Here is a 17,784-nt window from a genome sequence, read left to right on the forward strand (position 1 = left end):
GAGGTTTTTTTTATCTTTAGTTGAAACCTAAAAAAAAGCATTAAGACAGTAAAAATGGATTAAAATAGGACAATAAAAGGGATGCGGTGCGACATTTTTGGATCTTTGATTCGGTTGGTCAATTTGAGGATTCTAAAAACGGGTTAATTTGAGAACACCTAGTCTAAATTCCACTTGGTTATCCACTAATCTCTCTCGAGTAAGAATGGACCTAATTAGTTGGCGAACTTACACTTCTAGGCTTGGGTTTTATTTAAACAAACAACCGTAATTACAATGGGATTTCGGACAACTACACGCACCGCAAAGGCTATATCTAACTCTAGGTCTAAAAAAGAGGTAAATGGTAGAGCTCGCCCGTTTATTACCTCTCAGTTTCTAAACAAGCCTAGAGATATTCACTACTTAGCTAGTTACATTAAACTAGTGATATGTAACACCCAAATTTCCTTGAACCGAAATAAAATCTTCAACTACATCGCTACCATAACTAATCAATTAGCTTTATCATTACTTTCATTTAACAAAACAAAATCGTGATAAGTGAAAACATCAACACTACTACAAAAAAGACTTTTAGAAGCGACAAAAGTCACTTTTAAAGATAAAAAAGTCGCCTTTAAATGACCTTTAGAAGCGACTAGTTGCTTCTAGTATCGCTTATAAGTAAAAAAATACCATGCCAAAAATGGTTCTCGCGAAATGGCGGGAAGCAATTAGAAGCGACTAGTGTTGCTGTTTTGTATTTTTTTTTAAATTAAATATATTTTATGATTCAATTAACTAATTAACTAATTTATTACAATTAAAAATTTAAATTTAAATTTACCGGTTTAAACTAATTATGAAGTTAATTTTCCAACAAATTAACCTAACATATTTAACAAGTTAATTAACCTAATATTAACATTTGAGTTAATTACTAAAATAGCTACGTAACAAACTTATTTACTAGATTCACAAATTAACTTAGTTAATTAATCTAATAACAAATTGACCATTTATTAACATATAAAATAATTACCTAAATAACCAACTAACCAATTTATTTACATAAGTAATCAATTACACTAAATAATTACTAAACTAACTAATCAACTAACTTATTTGCCATAAATAAATAAGAGAAATTGCCCAATTTGCTACTAATTTTATAACATTTTCCCACTTTCCACAAAAACACTAATTTGGCTCAAAATGCCACCGAGATGTCAACATTGTTGAAATCTATGTCAACAATGTTGACATCTCATAGTGAAGGGCAAAAATAGATGTCAACATTGTTGACATAGATGGTGGCATTTTGGGACAAATTAGTGTTTTGGTGGAAAATGAGAAAATGTTATGAATTTGGTGGCAAATGAGGCAATTTCTCAATAAATAATACTTACCTTCACCGACGAGGCTGAGGCGACGATGGCGATGGCAAAGTTGCGAGGCCGACGACGAAGACGTGGAGCTCGACATAGTTGCGGCGCTCGAGATGGCGTGATTGTCGAGGCTTTGACCGGGCTGCGACAAGAATTTAACCGGGCTACGACCAAGTGGCAACCAGTCAATGAGATAGAGAGAGAGACAAAGAGAGAGAGAGAGAGACATAGAGAGAGAGAGAGTTACACCGGGCTGCAAGACGACGACGAGCCACGACGATGACGAGACACGAGCCGAGGCGGGGCTGAGGCAAGTCAGGTCGGAACGTGCGGCACGAAAGTGGTCGGAGGGCTGCTATGGCAGTGGAAAACAAAAAAATAAAACAAAAAAAATTGAAAAATAAAACATAAAAGAGAGGTGGTGGTGGTGGTGGTGGGAGGGTGGTATTGGTGGTGGTGGAGGGTGGTGGCAGTGGTGGTTGCGAGTGGTGGCGGCGGAGCTTCAAAAAAGAAAAGAGAGAGAGAGAGAGGCGGCGGGGCAGAGAGAGAGAGAGAGAGAGAGAGAGAATTAGAGATAGAGAGAGGACCGGTGGTGGTGATGGTGGTGTAGTGGCCAGAAAAAAAGATGGAGATAAAGTGGTGGTGACCAAGGAACTCACCGGACAGAGGAGAACGACAGCGTGTGGCGCATGAGACAGGGCTGAGGCTGGTCCATGGTGGTGGCAGTGGTCGAGCAGCGGATGAGATGGTGGTGGTGTGGTGCAGATTTGATGAACGAGAGAGTGAGAGAAAGTAAAAAAGTCGGAGGTGGTGAGGGCGGTGAAGGTTGTGGTGGTGTGGTCTAAGAGAGAGAGAGAGAGAGAGAGAGAGAGAGAGAGAGAGAGAGAGTGAGAGAGAAGTCACAAAGGAAGAAGAAGAGAAGAAATCGGTCGAGGAAGAAGAAGAAAAGAAAGTCACGGTTTATACTGTCTGACCTAGATTAGAAGCGACACATCGCCTCTAATTTTTAGGTCAGACAAAAATGCGTCGTTTTTGTAAAGAATTGAAAAATTTGGCCAAAAAAAGAGCGAAAATTTTCCAATAGTTTAGAAGCGATATGTCGCTTCTAATTGGCGAGAAAAATTTAGAAGCGACTTATCTCCAAGATTTTACTTTTTTGATACAGAATACTTAAAATTTCGTTAAATACGTTAGAAGCAACAAGTTGCTTCTAATAGAAATAAAGTCGATTCTAATTAGAAGCGATTTGTCGCTTTTAATTCAATGAGTCGCTTCCCCTTTTTGTAGTAGTGCAAAATGATAACAATCTCTATAAAGCAATAACAATATTCCAATTACAAATCCAAAGCCAAATGAACAAAAAGAAATACCACTAATCTAAAAAGTGAAATCCGAATTCAATAATAATAAGAAAAAACTAAAGCTATTTTAAATCACTCTAAGTAAGAATAATGTTTAAATGGAAATGACTAGCAAAATTAGAATTCTAGACAAATAGAGATTGTAGAGGTGGAGGTGCCTCTCTCTCTCTCTCTCTCTCTCTCTCTCTCCAAGACCTTCAATTGTTTTTCCTCCCTCGATACCAAAAAACTTAGCTCTCAAAACCTAAATCTAATATAATGTGTAATAATAAAATTAGACCTAACAAAGAGTATATGGTGTTTCACTGTCTATTTTTGAAGGATTTTGGAACCTTGAATGTGATCCAAGTGTCTAGATTAATTATAAAACACGAGTTCTAAATATATCAAAATGTTATCCACACTACGCGCCAGTTGAGGAACGCATCACGTCGCGTCTTTCTCAATGCGACCGCCGCGTGAGTTTCTGATCAAAATATTGTTTGGAATGGCGAGATGACGTGATGCGCATGGTAGTTGGTATGTCACATTGTTGATCACCTACGCGTTGCGTGGGGTTCCTGACGCATCGGGTTGCTTCCTTTCTCAGCCTTCTTTAACTTATCTTCAAATAGCCTTAACTTGCAATTGCTTCGATTTTCCTCGTTTTTTCCCCATATACTCATCATGGTCCCAAAGACCTAAAATTACACTAAATACTACAAACTAACATCCTAAGAACAAGTCTCGATTCTCGCTTAAAAATAATAACAAGTGTGAATGAATTACACTTATCGTAACTTAAGAAAATTAATTTACAGTTCCCATGGTTTGAAGATGCTGGATAATAACTGCGTTACCGATAGTATCAAAAAATTTATTCTCAACATACACAATCAAGTTGTTATTCGTGAAATGATCTCTCATTCAATTTTGTAAGTGATCATTCACGATATTCATACTAAGTGCTCTGTTGCAGTAGTAACTGAGAGTATCAATGTAAGCATAATAAGAAAAATATTAATGGATACACTTTATCCTGTGTATTTAACTTAACCATCTTTTTAGCAAGATCTCCAAGCGTCTTTTAATTTATCTAACTCTTCGTTAGAGATTCACTAGTTTAAATATGACGAGAGTTCTTCTTTAAATATTTTTAGTGTTTTGAGTATTTCCTCAAAGCTCTCGTAGTAGAAAAAGTTAATACTTGCATGTTGGAGAGTCACTAGTGTAAATATGTTGAGAGAGTATTAGTTATAGATATTGCTTTTTAGCAATATTAGCTCACAAAACATTTTTTTTATGAGGTGTTGAATGATTTACACATGAGGGATAATACCAAAATTTTAGTCCTAATAAAAGGTATATAGTTATCGAATGAGGGTTTTTTTTTTTTATTTATGAAAAAGTAAATTTACCACTCGGTTAATATGTTATTTTTTGGATATATACTATGTAAAACAGCTTTCTTTGTAATACTTGATTTATCACTAATAATTTGAAGTATATATCATTTTTCTCATAAAACATGATTAGTTTGGAATACATAAGTGTGTGTGTGTATATATATATATATATATATATATATATATATATATATATATATATATATATATATATCACTATTGTTGCATGAAAATGGAAAAAATATTCATTTAGAAACTTATGTTGCGCGAAAAATCAAATGAAATTTATAAAAATTAAATAAATTCATCCTATCATCCCCCGCAATGATTACAATAATAACAAAATTAATTAGACACGGCCCTGCTACTTCTAAAAAAATAATACACATGTCGAAAGTTACTCAAAGATAAAACTCCGACCAACAACCAACCATAAAAAGAGATAGGAATAAGTTGCGTATCAACCAAAATCAAAAGGGAAACTATACCATCAGATTTTGCAGACAAGAAAGAGTTTCTAAGTAAAAATAGAGTCAAAATATGACGATATAATCCTTTTGATATCAACAAACCAAATTTACATCCCAATGAACTAAATTGTTAGGTTTCTCTATATTTACAAAATATTATGAAACTAAAGGGTAGCGTCATAACGGTAAACAATATGAGTTGACCATAATAAAACAACTCTGTATCCAAAGAAGCCCGAGTCTAGGGCTTGAGGGCTCATAACATCCGAGATCATGAGTCAAGATCAAAGACTCTTGACACAATGTATAATATTAGAGAAGCAAGCGGTTATTAAAAGATTAGTCAAATAAAGACGTATCCACAAACTAGACGTATCCACAAACTAACAAGTAACCATCTAGACCAAAAGATCGAAATTTATCACTTAGAAGACCGCATAAAATAATTTTCTTAGTGGTTATCAAAAGATTACTGCTAATCGTGGGTTTGATCTAATAGACATATTGCCTAAAAAATAGTTTATTCCTAATAACTTGTAGATTGTTCAAATCAATATAAAATCAGTGTTCATTATTTGTAAATGATTAAATTAGTGTCACTACTACAAATTCACATTTCTGGTGCGGAATGGTATTAGGCGCGACATGTCGCACCTAAGCACATATTAGATGTGACATGTCGCACATACTCATCCAGATGACTAAATATTTCGGTAAGGTTAACTGGTATTCGGTGCGACATTTTCGCATCTAATATATAAATTTGTAAAAAAAAAATTAATTAAAAATAGCATATTCGGTGCGACATGTCGCACCGAATATAATGGCGGGAAGATTATTCGGTGCGACATGTCGCACCGGGTATGAAATCACCCGTCAATTTCAAGAATTTTGGCAGCAAAATAAATTGGGCATTAGGTGTGACAGTGTGACATGTCGCACCGGATAGTGTCGCACCTAATATGGACATCTTTAGGTGCGACATGTCGCACCTAATACCTTTAGTGATTGACTTTTAGGTGTCGACAAAGTCACACATAATAAACTATTAGGTGCGACTTTTGGGGCATTAGGTGCGACATTCGTCGCACCGGATGCCTCTATTTGTTCTAGTGTGTTCATTATTTGTAAATGTTTAGAATAATTATTTCAATGAAAGGTATAACACTTCATGATGAACTCATAGAATTTTGCGGTAAGTTGACAAGGATACTATATAGTGATGTAAGTATCCATCAAGATATAACAACAAAACATGATCGGTGACTAATCTATGTTTGGTAGTAGTTAGATCGATAATAACATATGCGATCCATAAAGTGTAGGTTCACTTTGGTGGGAGCATTGTGTGTAGATAGTTTAAACACAACCTGGATAGACTTCAATTAGATGTGACATTTAATGGGCCATTATGACACACTTTCAAAGTCACAATAATGGTCACGCTAATGTAAGTTGAGTTAAATGGTGAAGTAATCCAGAACATCAAGGTCATATCTTTAGGTTCTTTGATTCATTCCTTCATATATATAATAATGATTAAATACTTATTTTGGGAGTCTAGAATATGATCAGGGGATAAAGAGACATAAAATACGGAATGCAGCTCTCCCAAAAGAGAGTAAATGTTCGCTCACCTGATTGTTGAATTTAGAATGGATAGTTTGGGTGCAATTATGTAATTATATTAGCGAAAGAATCTTTTCCTGGATAGAAATTCAATGGAACACAAGACTACTACGTGCCTCGAATAATAGAACAGTAATGTACGTACCCTTCGTGCCATGAAGGGACCTTAGGGAATGATGATCGCATAATGGTTATAAAAATGGACACTCCCATAAAATCAAGTAAACGTAATTCTAATAATGACAAGAGTTTACTTCTAAGTTTTTAGATGAATAACCACGTACAAGATTTGGTAAAACAAAAGATATAAAAACTATGATTTTCTCTAATTCGTGTTTAATTCAACTTTAGTTAATAGGTCCATATGATTATTGCTTAATAGAATGTTATGTAAGAAACATTAATCGTTATGATCATTCATCAAACTCTTAGTCCGCTACATTAACTGAGATTATACATTTACATTTGATTTGAGAAGTATTATTCATGGGAGTAACACTTAAATTGGTAAGTGATTAATCTATGCATGGATAGCTAGATCCAAAATCACATATGTCATCCATCAACAAATAAGTTTTACTGAGTGGGAGCATTTAGTACAAAAAGTCTATACAGATCCTTGACAAATTGTGATCAAGTACGTCGTTTAAGTAACCTTTACGATGAGACTTATTGCAATCACAACTAATGGCCATAGCGGAGATCAACTCTTAATCCATAAGTGCTCTTGAAATTTAGAGTTATATACTCGGTTCTTTGATTTATTTGTTCACAGCTGTAGAAGATACTAATATACTTATGTTTTGAGAGACCAAAGTATAATCAGTGAAGGTAGGAAAACATCAAAAGTGGAATACTGCTCTCAATGAAGAGAGTTAATGATCACTTACCTGGTAGTTGTTTCTAGATTTGTTAGATAGCGCGCACCTTTTCAAAAAGAGCGGTTAATTTTTTTTTCTTTTCGTTTTGGAGTCGATGGAACTCAGGACTTATAAGTGACTCAAAGGGTATATACACCCATCGTGTCACGAGTTGAACATAGGTGGTAGACTAAAGGTACTAAATATATCAATGGGCACTTTATATTGATGGAGAAAATATAAGTTTATAACTTTGAGAGGTTCAGTCTTGATATTTTAGTGGAATATCATCAAGATATGATGAAACTAAAGTACTAGAGATAAAAGTGTCTACACTCTTATTCGTGTTCGTCTAATTTTGAGCTATTAAATCCGTCATCCCCTAGTTAGCTCTAATAGGATGGACGATGATACTTCATTAATAAATAATTTTTTGACTACGAGCTCACAGTCGTAGTCAGACTGCACCAAGTTTCAGTTATGTAAAAATAATTGTTTATAGAAAATTATTGATGATAACTTAAATTTCAATGGGCTGAAGAAGTGCATTTAAATTAGTCAAAAAGGCCTCTTGAGTCTTTTCGTGTGTAACAATAGTACATGGGCCTTGAGTTTCATTTCATCAAGCACAATCAGATTTTTCGTCACATATAAATAAAGAGTTATACAGGTGTATAGCCATTTTTGTTATAAGAGATTTAAATTTAGCCAACCTTTTGTTAATTTTTAGTAAATAGCCACACCCACCAATTTACAAAAGGTAAAAAGACCAAACCGGCCACAATGTCAAATTCTAGTTCATTATTTTCAGCCCATTAATTAAAATGGAAATCAAATATTAGGTCATAATTTCTGGCACAAATCAAGGCACAAATCAAGGGACCATCATTAACAAACGTAATTAAACATCACGCACCACAAATTCCATTCAAAACACACGCACCACAAATTCACCGAGATGCTCCCTCGCCGACAGGAGCACCACGAATCTTTTTTTTCATATGTCATCTTCTTTCTTCTCCGGGGAGGCAACGAGAAGAAAGAAGATGACAGAAGAAGAAAAGATTCGTTTAAAAGAGGAGAAATTGGGCGGTACAGAGTGAGGCTCGTTGACTTTGTCCACGCCGTGATGTCGGCCATGGTGTTCTCCGTCGTGGCCATGTTCGACCAGAGCGATGTTCGACCAGAGATCTAAATAGCCATTAATTTTTTTTTCTTTTTTTCTTTTGCATAAAGGAAAATATGTGTATGGATGAAGAATTCGGAAAGAAGAATCCAAATATTTTATTTTTTATTAATGAATTGGGATTACAAGATTTCTTGTATTATGATGATCCTTCATTTTTTTTCTCTCTTCTTCTTCTTCTTCTTCATCGGAATTGCTGGTGGTTTTGAGTGTATGAGATTTGTTTCAGTGATTGTGAATTTGCTGAGATTTTGGTTCTGGTGAATTCTTATCCAGTATTGTAAATACAACATTGATTTACAGTTGATACCAATTGTTTCATCGTAAATGCATTGTAAATACAAAGAATATTTACAGTTAATACCAATTGTTTCATCGAGGATGATTCGCTGTTTTGAATCAAATAATATTCAGTAAATAAAAGAATATATTTACTGATTTTATTCTATGATTAATAGCCACGAAAATAGAAACAAACTTAGCTAAATTCAACGCATATCTCACATCCATAAAATCCTGAAATACACGTTAAAAACTCTTTTCAAATCGGAAAGATTCAATTTTTTTTAAGAAAAATCTTAAATTAGTCATCTTAATTAATAAGGGTAAACGTGTAATTATTTTTTCAATTAATACGCTGCCACGTAAGCAAGCTGGCTATTTACAGAAAATTAACGAAAGATTGGCTAAACACAAATTGCTAGCGTTGATGATGGCTACGTAACCAATTTTTTTTATAAATAAATAATATAGATACGATCTGATTCATTGAATATATTTAATATGATATTATTTATTAAGAATAAATTGGAGATATTATATATTATTCTATTTCTAGAATAATATATCTTATCGTAGGAAACCAATAATATATTAGATTAGATCTAATTATTATTTAATTAGATATATTCTATAATTAGAATAAGATTAAGATAAGTGAGTATTTAATTTTTCATTTATTTTAATAGACTGAAAAGCTATAAATAGACAAGGGTTATGAGGAAAAATTCGACCAAGTTATCTCATTAGCAGGGTATACTAATTTCTCTCTGTTCCATATAGAAATTTCGTTTATTCCAATTTTGGAATGATTGAAAATTATTTAGTCACATTGTTGGAGTAATTGTGAGACAACAGAGTGTGTCTACGCCTTCGTCCTTGTGATCTTGAAAACGACTCAGAATACTTGGTGTCGATCCACAATGGAAAACGTTAGGATCACAAAGAACTATTAACCAACATGGAACCTCAAACATCAGGATTGGATGTGAGTAATTCTAAATCGTTTATATTGCTCTTGTTATTGGTTTTTGATTAAGTGCTCATCAAAATTGAACTTAGAAACTAAATTTGTTGTTCTTGTTTAAATTGTTTAGAATAAAGTTTTTTCGCCACAGTAAATCACGATATTCCAACACATAGTCCATGAGTAGAACAAGATACTCCGTGATAATATTTGATTAGTCAATCTTGATTAAACTGTGAGTACACAACATGTTTCAGATTCATAAAATCAGTTTTAAAGAAAAAATTATTAATGGTTAAGTAACAATTAATTAATGAAATTTAAGCGGGCTTGAGGAAAACTTAAACTTTGTCCATCAAGTCCATTTGGCCAAGAATTGGACTTAATTTTTTTTTTAATTATTATTTAAACCTTGGAGATTGAATTATTTTAGGAGTGAAATATTATGACATCAAATTTGATTTAGTAAATAATATCTTTTATTTAATAAAGGAATAAACTAGTCAACATATTTAGATTTGGTTAGTTAATGTAATTTGCATACTATAATAATTATGATTTTGCTTTATTCTAATAATCGGGAAATAAAATAAAATAAAATAAGCGGTTGATGTTTTCCCTTCTTTCTACGGTTTTGGAAAGCTATTTATAGATGGTTGTGGTCGAGATGAAAAATTTCTAAATGAGTCAAGCGTTCTAATTTTTTTTTCGCCTTTCCTTTCCAAGAAAAGTATTTGTTGTTTTAATCTCTCGTTAACTCAATTGCAAACAGAGTTAACACATACTATACATTGATGTTAGTCTAGAGAACGCCTCTAAAGACTATAAGGTGTTGTTTAGTGGAAGAAGGAGTTGCGCGAGGGATCGAGGAATCGATATGAACCGTGAAGGCTCGAAAGAAGGAATCATGTATCACGAGGAGGTAGCAAGAAGCTGTACGAGGATCGAGAAGGATAACGAAAAACCAACTCAGAACGATGGTGCTCTCAGAAGGACATCCATGTAAGTGTTACGATGATACTTCATTGATTGAAAGTATACTTAAATTACGAGTTAGAATAATTTCTATTTGTTGAATTCATGGCCCCACGTCGATAATTCTTTATTCAGTTGAGTATAATTGTTATGATTCTTTTTGGTACTAAATAGTTAATTAGCATGTGATTTGAAGTAGAATTAATAACATCTTGATTGTATTTGGAAGATAAGTTTTATTCAACCACCAACATTGTTATTAGCGGGAGTAGGACTCGGCTCGACACCCATGAGATGGTTTATATTATCTTATATATGGTAGATCAAGTACACAAATAAAGGGTATCAAAGTCGGATTAATTTGGCACGATATCCAAAATCTAGTATCAGAGTTATAATAACGTTTGTTGCGTGGAACTATTATGTTCGTAGCTTCGTTCAAAATAAATAAATAATGTGGCTATATTATATCAAAAAATTAGTTAAATAGCCAAATAAAACGCTTGGAATTGCTATATAACCAACGTTTCCTAAATTTTAGGTAAATAACCATAAAGATGACGTGGTCTATAAATGAAAGTGGCTATTTACCTAAGTTTTACATATGTTAATATATGAAAGTGATTATTTACCTAAGATTTACAAAACATTGATTATTTACCTAAAGTTTACAAAACATTGATTATTTACCTAAGAATAATGTCATACTGTAAATGTGGTTATTTAACCAATAGACCCATTTTATATACAATATGAGATCTTTGATATGATTGCATTTTAAGGTTTAAAATTTAAATAAGGCTTCTAATTATTTAATTTGTATTTTATTAATGGATAATCAGTCCAATTTTATAAACTAGATCGGTAAAACAAATCAAATATTACATATTCTAAAGTGGGACCGAATTTCTGTTCTTGATTAAACTAATTTTTGGCTATTTTTTTTAAGCCGTAAGTAAACACGTTTTACCTCACTGTCCCTCTCTCTTTCATCCCCTCAACATTCAAAACATTAATATGTCGCCCCCCTAGTCCGCTACAGAAAGCCAAGATGGTTAATTAGAGAGAAGAGATGGCTCATTCCCACCCACTGATTTCCTCAATCATATCTCTCTCTCTCTCTCATAATAATAAATCCACAGATCCTTTACCTTTAGCATAAACCATCTTTTCTCTATTGACATATCACTACAAAAAAACCTACATCTATTCACACAAAAAAAAAAAAAAAAAAAAAAAATCCCCACTACATATCTACTCCCCACTTCACTCCGACCGGATTAGTCCCATCCTCAACCCCACCTCTTGTTCAGGTTTTTTTGTACACAGCAATAGCTGAATTATAATTCAAATTTTACTCTTTTTTGTAATCTTTGTAATATTTCGTATTCATTCATTTATTTATTTCACATTCACAAACTCTCTCTCTCTCTCTCTCTCTCTCTCTCTCTCTCTCTCTCTCTCTCTCTCTCTCTCTCCTGTTGCTAGCTATAGCTCTAACTTTAAGAAAAATTCTCTTCCTGATCCGGGCTATAAATCCCCCCACAAATTCTTTCACTTTTATATTTAAATCACCAAAAAAAGAAATAATGTCACTGGACATGAATATGGCCTCCGAACGTGTTTGTTATGTTCACTGCAACTTCTGCAACACCATCTTAGCGGTACTAATTACCCCTCACTTCCTTCACTATCTTTGATCTATCTCTTTCTGATTATCATCATTAATAATATAATTAAATTTTCTCTTTTGTTATTTCCCATCTCTTTAACTTGAGCTCTTTTTTTTTTTTTTTTTGAAAACAACTTGAGCTCTTTCATAACCTTTTTTTTTTCATATCATGCCATATCCAGCTAAAGGATGATCTTTGACCCACTTGGATTTCATTCGTCACCACTTACCAATGTTTATTTATTTTAGTATATTTTTATGTCAACTCTATCTTTATACAGTCAATTTACGTGAATAAATTAACCCTAAAGTTCTCATGGGTCTTTCTCTGTGAGATTCTGATGATGCTTATGTGAACTAGCCATGAGAAGATGTTTAATAATGCAATTATACATTAAAAATGGTAATTATGATTTCTCTGATATCCATTTTTGCGAGAATTTATCAGTGGATCAATGATGGAAAATTAACGAGAATACTCAGCCCCAAAAACATAGATAGAACTGTAACGTCTTTTGCAGTGACTATTGATGCGTGGATGAAGAATTCTGCTCATAATAATTAAATAAAATACATATGTTCAATGTTTCGGAAGCCATATGAGAGTAGGGTTTCAAAAAATCATATTACATTTGCATTTTGATGTAACATGTATTCGGGCTATAATACTACATAGGGTTCTCTTTCTCTCTCTCTCTCTCTCTCTCTCTCTCTCTCTCTCTCTCTCTCTGTACGTGGTAATTGCTTCTGTGATGTCACATATAGCCATTGTTGATGATATATATATATATGATAAAGTGCTTTGCATATTTCAGGTTTGTATATTGTTTCAGTACAAAAAAGTTGTGTTTCCCTTCTCTTATAATATTTACATTAACTCATAACTGAGAGAGAGAGAGAGAGAGAGAGAGAGAGAGAGAGAGAGAGAGAGAGAGATTGGGTTTGCCGTTTGCCAGAGTAAATCATGGCCAGAATTCTGCCATCATTGGGGAATTTTTTTTTCCAAAAAGGATAACATTTTGATCTGGAATAACAAATTTTAACACAGTTCTATGAGCTTGAAAAATTAGACCTTACTTTTGTGTTTATCATATGATGAAATTAAAACACTGCAAAAGAGAGAAAGAAAAGAGCAACACAGTGAGTACAATGAATTAGTAATCTTGCTATTTTTTTTTTTTTTTTTTTTTTTTTTTTATCTTCGAGATGTAAACATAGCTATAATGGTTAATACTGGGAATGGACTTTAATGGTTTACGTTCCAGTCAAGTCGCTTTCCTTTACCTCTCTCTCACTCAGAAGAAGCAATGCTTTCTATCTTTTATCATAACATATCTCTCTTCCCTCGCTGAGTGTCAGTCACAAAAGCCAGAATATATTTTCACAAATGAGGGAAAGAGAATGATAAATAAAACAAGAAAATGTTTGCGAGAGAGAGAGAGAGGCCTCTGAAGCCACATTATATCCCATGTGAGTCCTAAGAGGACTGATGTCATTGAATATAAATTCCATCTTCACACTTAAAAATCTTAGTCATTTCTTCTTCTTCTTGTGTGTTCCTGGCTAGTATATTATTGAAAAAAGAGAGAAGAAAAACTATATGGTCTATCTTAATCCTTTCTGTACATGATATGATATTTCATCTCTTTTTGTTTTAATTTTACAAAAAAAAAATTCTGTGAGTAGCGTAATATATGAATAACTTTCTAGTTTCATGGGGAGGAAAACATGAGCAACTCTTGATGGAGATTGGAGTGTGTATATATTTTGATGTATTGATGAATATTTACGTATATAAATGGCAGGTTAGTGTTCCTTGCGGCAGCTTATTTACAATAGTGACGGTGAGATGTGGGCATTGTGGGAATCTCCTTTCAGTGAATATTGGAGCTTCACTTCAGCCACTCCCTCCTCAAGATCCACAGGTTTTTATTCCATTCTTTTTGTTCTTCTTATTCAGACATTTATTCTCTTAAATGCCTAGTAAAAACGACACATATCGATATATGTAAATCCTCTTATATCAGACTATATATGTGAAGGTTGTCTTAAACTGGGCAAACAGTATCATTCTTAGATTGAGATTTTGGCAAACACATTAGTTACAAAAAATGCGTACCCTAATGTGTGTAAAATTAATATATATTTGTATTTGATGATATGTGAGGTATTTTGCGTATAGAGGGTAAGGCTGTGTCTTTTTTTATGTAACTCTAATTAGGTTGTAAAAAAAAATAGATAATCTTTGACTAATTTATCACCAACATTACATTTGCAGTGTATGTGTATCCTTACACTACAACACACATGTTTTGCTGCCATGTAAAATATCCTAATAAGCTTACAGATCAACAATGGTAAAGAACAATATCCCTAAATTAGAAAATCCGGATGTCACCGTTTTTTAGTTGCTTTGTGATATACTAATAATGCTAATGATTCTGAGTTTGCATTGCATGGATTGAAAACTGCAGAAACAGATTGCAGGCTTAGTAGATGTGGGTCATAATAAGGAACATGGATCATCATCTTCAAATAAGTCCGACAAAATTGCTTCTTTTGAATCTGCAATTCAGCACGATCTACCCACTCGATCGCCCCCCATTCGCCGTAAGTATTTTCCTTTTCCTTTACCTTTCTCTCTCTCTCTCTCTCTCTCTCTCTCTGTGTATATATATAGACATATATTTGTGTACTGTATAATATTCATGTGTGTATTTTATTTTTATATATATATACACATTATTTTCTCTGCAGCTCAAGGATTACGGCTAACTTACTTTTCCTCTACTTTTACTAAGCAAAACAAAATATAATTTTAGCGAAATGAACATAAGCATCCTGAAGAATAACCTATGTCCAGTTGCCCATAAATGAACTTAATCTCATTTATACCAAGATGTCATATTGTTTTTTATTATTATTTGTTTTTTACTTTAAGAAAAGGGGAAGAAACAAAATAGAAAACAATGAAATAATTAACTCATGTAACCAACCAGGCATGAAGCGGTTTCTCTCACCTCAGATGGGCCATTAGAGAGATGGTGACACAACATAACAAATTTTGACCCCTTTAATTAAATTATTATACATAGCTGTACCCTACCTATTACATTACATTGCATGAGTTGTTCATACATAGATACAGTACAGTGTCTCTACCGCTCAAAAAGTTATTTTTACCTTAAAAGCTTATTTCTAGTGACAGTAGATCACCTTCTTGTTCCATGAAATAAATCTAGCGCTCCTTACTGATTTCACTCCTCACAATTATGCGCATAAATATAACAAACTATATGCATATATTTCATTTTAAGTATATATGCCCTACTGACTGCATTAAATCTGGTAAACTTTGAAACTTGATTGATGAAAAAACTGATTTTAATATTTTGGAATATATGTTTCAGCTCCGGAGAAGAGACAACGAGTACCCTCTGCGTATAATAGGTTTATAAAGTAAGTGGTTATTTTGTGTGATCGCTCAATTTCTTTCTAGTTTTAAATTATGTTAATTTTAAGATGGAAATATTGTGCAGGTACTAGCTAGCTAGTTGTTCGTTTAAAATGTATAAACATGTGCAGTGTTCAAATTATCCTATATTGGATTTACTACAATGTCAAATTTGGTATATATCAACAATAGCTTTGTTTTTAAGAGACATTACTATATTCACCACTCTCGTGTGTTATCTATTGATTTTTGTTTCTATATATATATATATATATATAGGGAGGAAATCCAAAGGATTAAAGCAAGTAATCCAGACATTAGTCACAGGGAAGCTTTCAGCACGGCTGCAAAAAATGTAAGTAAATTTAAATTATATATTCACATGTAAAGTGTTATGATTATACGTTCCAAAGATCATATGAGAAATAAAATAAATGACCAATTAAGTAAGTTGTATAGATGACAAGAGTGTTGATAAAACACCCCACCTCCAAACTAGAAGATGAGTTACTAATCAATTTGCCCAATACTTAAATTTTAAATTTAAGATGAGTGTAAAATTGAAGGGGTCAGCTCTAATTTTATTACATAAATGTTGAAGCTATTAAAATAAATCAACAAAATTAGAAATCTGAGGCCGTATCACCTGTCATATATATAGATAGACTTCATAAAATAAGGTGAATTATTAGCTCCAAAACATGCATAGGCAGGTAACATAAACTCATTTATTAAAACACAAATGAAAACAATATTTGTGTTTGTGATATATACACAGTGGGCACATTTTCCTCACATCCGCTTTGGGCTAAAGCTTGATGGCACAAAGAATAAGCAAGCCAAATTGGACCAACCTTCTGGAGGAGATACCCAAGCAACTCAAAAGGCCAACGGATTCTACTGATGAATCAATTCGGTATCTCTACATGTCAATATATAAATACAATAATAATTGCGTATATATACTTATTAGCAATTATGTACCTACCTTGTCAGTTTTTCTATTGTATCCAATTATGTATGCAACGTATATTTGCAAAGATTGAGAGGTTGATGGCGTTTCCAATAAACTATACAGGAAAATGGCATCTTTTAACACCTCTCTCTCAACTCTTTTGTAAGTGTGCTTATTTCCATTATTGCTACTGCTATATTTTTTTTCCCCTGATTAAGATAATTATTTGCTATCTTGATATTTGTTTTTCCCAAGAGATCGATCACTTCAAAAAAGAGAAAAACGAAATCTTTGCATTGTTCTGCTGTATTATTTAATCGATAACTGTGCATTCACTTTTCAATTGGAATATTATAAAAAATATGTGATCCAAGCTTTCTTTATTTTATTGTTTTTGTGTGTCTGACGAGCACTGCTTGTTTGTTTGTATGAGTGATTACTGAAATGACATTCCAGGATTTGGGGATCCCACCCTCTCACAGCCGTGGGTATATACAATCCTCTCCCATTTTGAACTGGCTTTACTATATGTACAAATTATAATACATCGCACATTACATATATATATATATATATATATATATATATATATATGTATATTGAATGCTAGCTAGACAACCCAAGATCATATTATCAAACAGACAGAAAAAGGGGATGTTAATGGTACACTAACACACTGTATATATACATGCGTTGCCTTTCCCACTGCATGTAGATACACATTGAGATTGTGTGGTCATCGTTACACGTATTAAATATGATCTGAGTTTGTATGTATGTATACATGGTGAATATATAAATTGATGAACCAGTTGTGCCATGAGGAAAACTTTTATAACAAATAAATAGATACATAGACTACGAAATTATGAAATACTGGATGATGAGTTACACATACACTGCGGCTCATAATTCCAAACCTAATTAACAAACATTCTTCATGAAAGTCTGACTAAAAACTATTCAAAGAATTGTATGAGTAAAACGATATATATATACACACGCCAGTGATAATGAAAGGTAGAAAAAGACAAAATAAGCTGGTATTAAACGGAGGTTCATGGTGAAATTATAAAGTAAACTACATCAAATTAATAATTGTTCAAACGTGCTAAGCAACGTAAGAATCATAATCTTTTTTGTCCACACATATTTGAGCTATATAAAATATCTTATATAAGCAAGTAAGACGACAAAGACCTAGGAATTAGGTTTACAGTA

General features: G+C 33.0%; 1 protein-coding gene across 2 annotated transcripts; it reads left to right on the forward strand.

Annotated features, from left to right (window-relative positions):
- The first annotated feature begins 11,832 nt into the window (after positions 1 to 11,832).
- On the forward strand, positions 11,833 to 16,833 carry YAB2 (Plant-specific transcription factor YABBY family protein). 2 transcript variants are annotated; one of them, XM_089601909.1, is made up of 6 exons: positions 11,833 to 12,146; positions 13,960 to 14,079; positions 14,629 to 14,764; positions 15,565 to 15,613; positions 15,888 to 15,963; positions 16,387 to 16,833. In XM_089601909.1, the coding sequence occupies exons 1-6, from the start codon at positions 12,072 to 12,074 to the stop codon at positions 16,510 to 16,512; spliced, it is 582 nt and encodes a 193-aa protein (XP_089458035.1). In that variant the 5' UTR covers positions 11,833 to 12,071; the 3' UTR covers positions 16,513 to 16,833. The 2 variants fall into 2 exon arrangements, with proteins under 2 accessions (XP_089458035.1, XP_089458034.1); XM_089601908.1 differs by lacking the exon at positions 11,833 to 12,146 and having other exon boundaries at positions 13,684 to 14,079.
- Positions 16,834 to 17,784: the final 951 nt, after the last annotated feature.

This window comes from Urtica dioica, chromosome 11, assembly GCF_054948205.1.
Source record: "Urtica dioica subsp. dioica isolate 48M chromosome 11, U.dioica_male_clone48M_v1_H2, whole genome shotgun sequence".
NCBI classification, from domain to species: domain Eukaryota; kingdom Viridiplantae; phylum Streptophyta; class Magnoliopsida; order Rosales; family Urticaceae; genus Urtica; species Urtica dioica.

Bases quoted from the DNA above. Each gene is read 5' to 3' on its own strand.
- YAB2 (XM_089601908.1), top strand. From the start codon at position 13,849: ATGAATAACTTTCTAGTTTCATGGGGAGGAAAACATGAGCAACTCTTG. The intron at 14,080-14,628 runs GTTTTTATTCCA...TGAAAACTGCAG, and splicing joins TCCCTCCTCAAGATCCACAG to AAACAGATTGCAGGCTTAGT. The intron at 15,614-15,887 runs GTAAGTGGTTAT...ATATATATATAG, and splicing joins GCGTATAATAGGTTTATAAA to GGAGGAAATCCAAAGGATTA.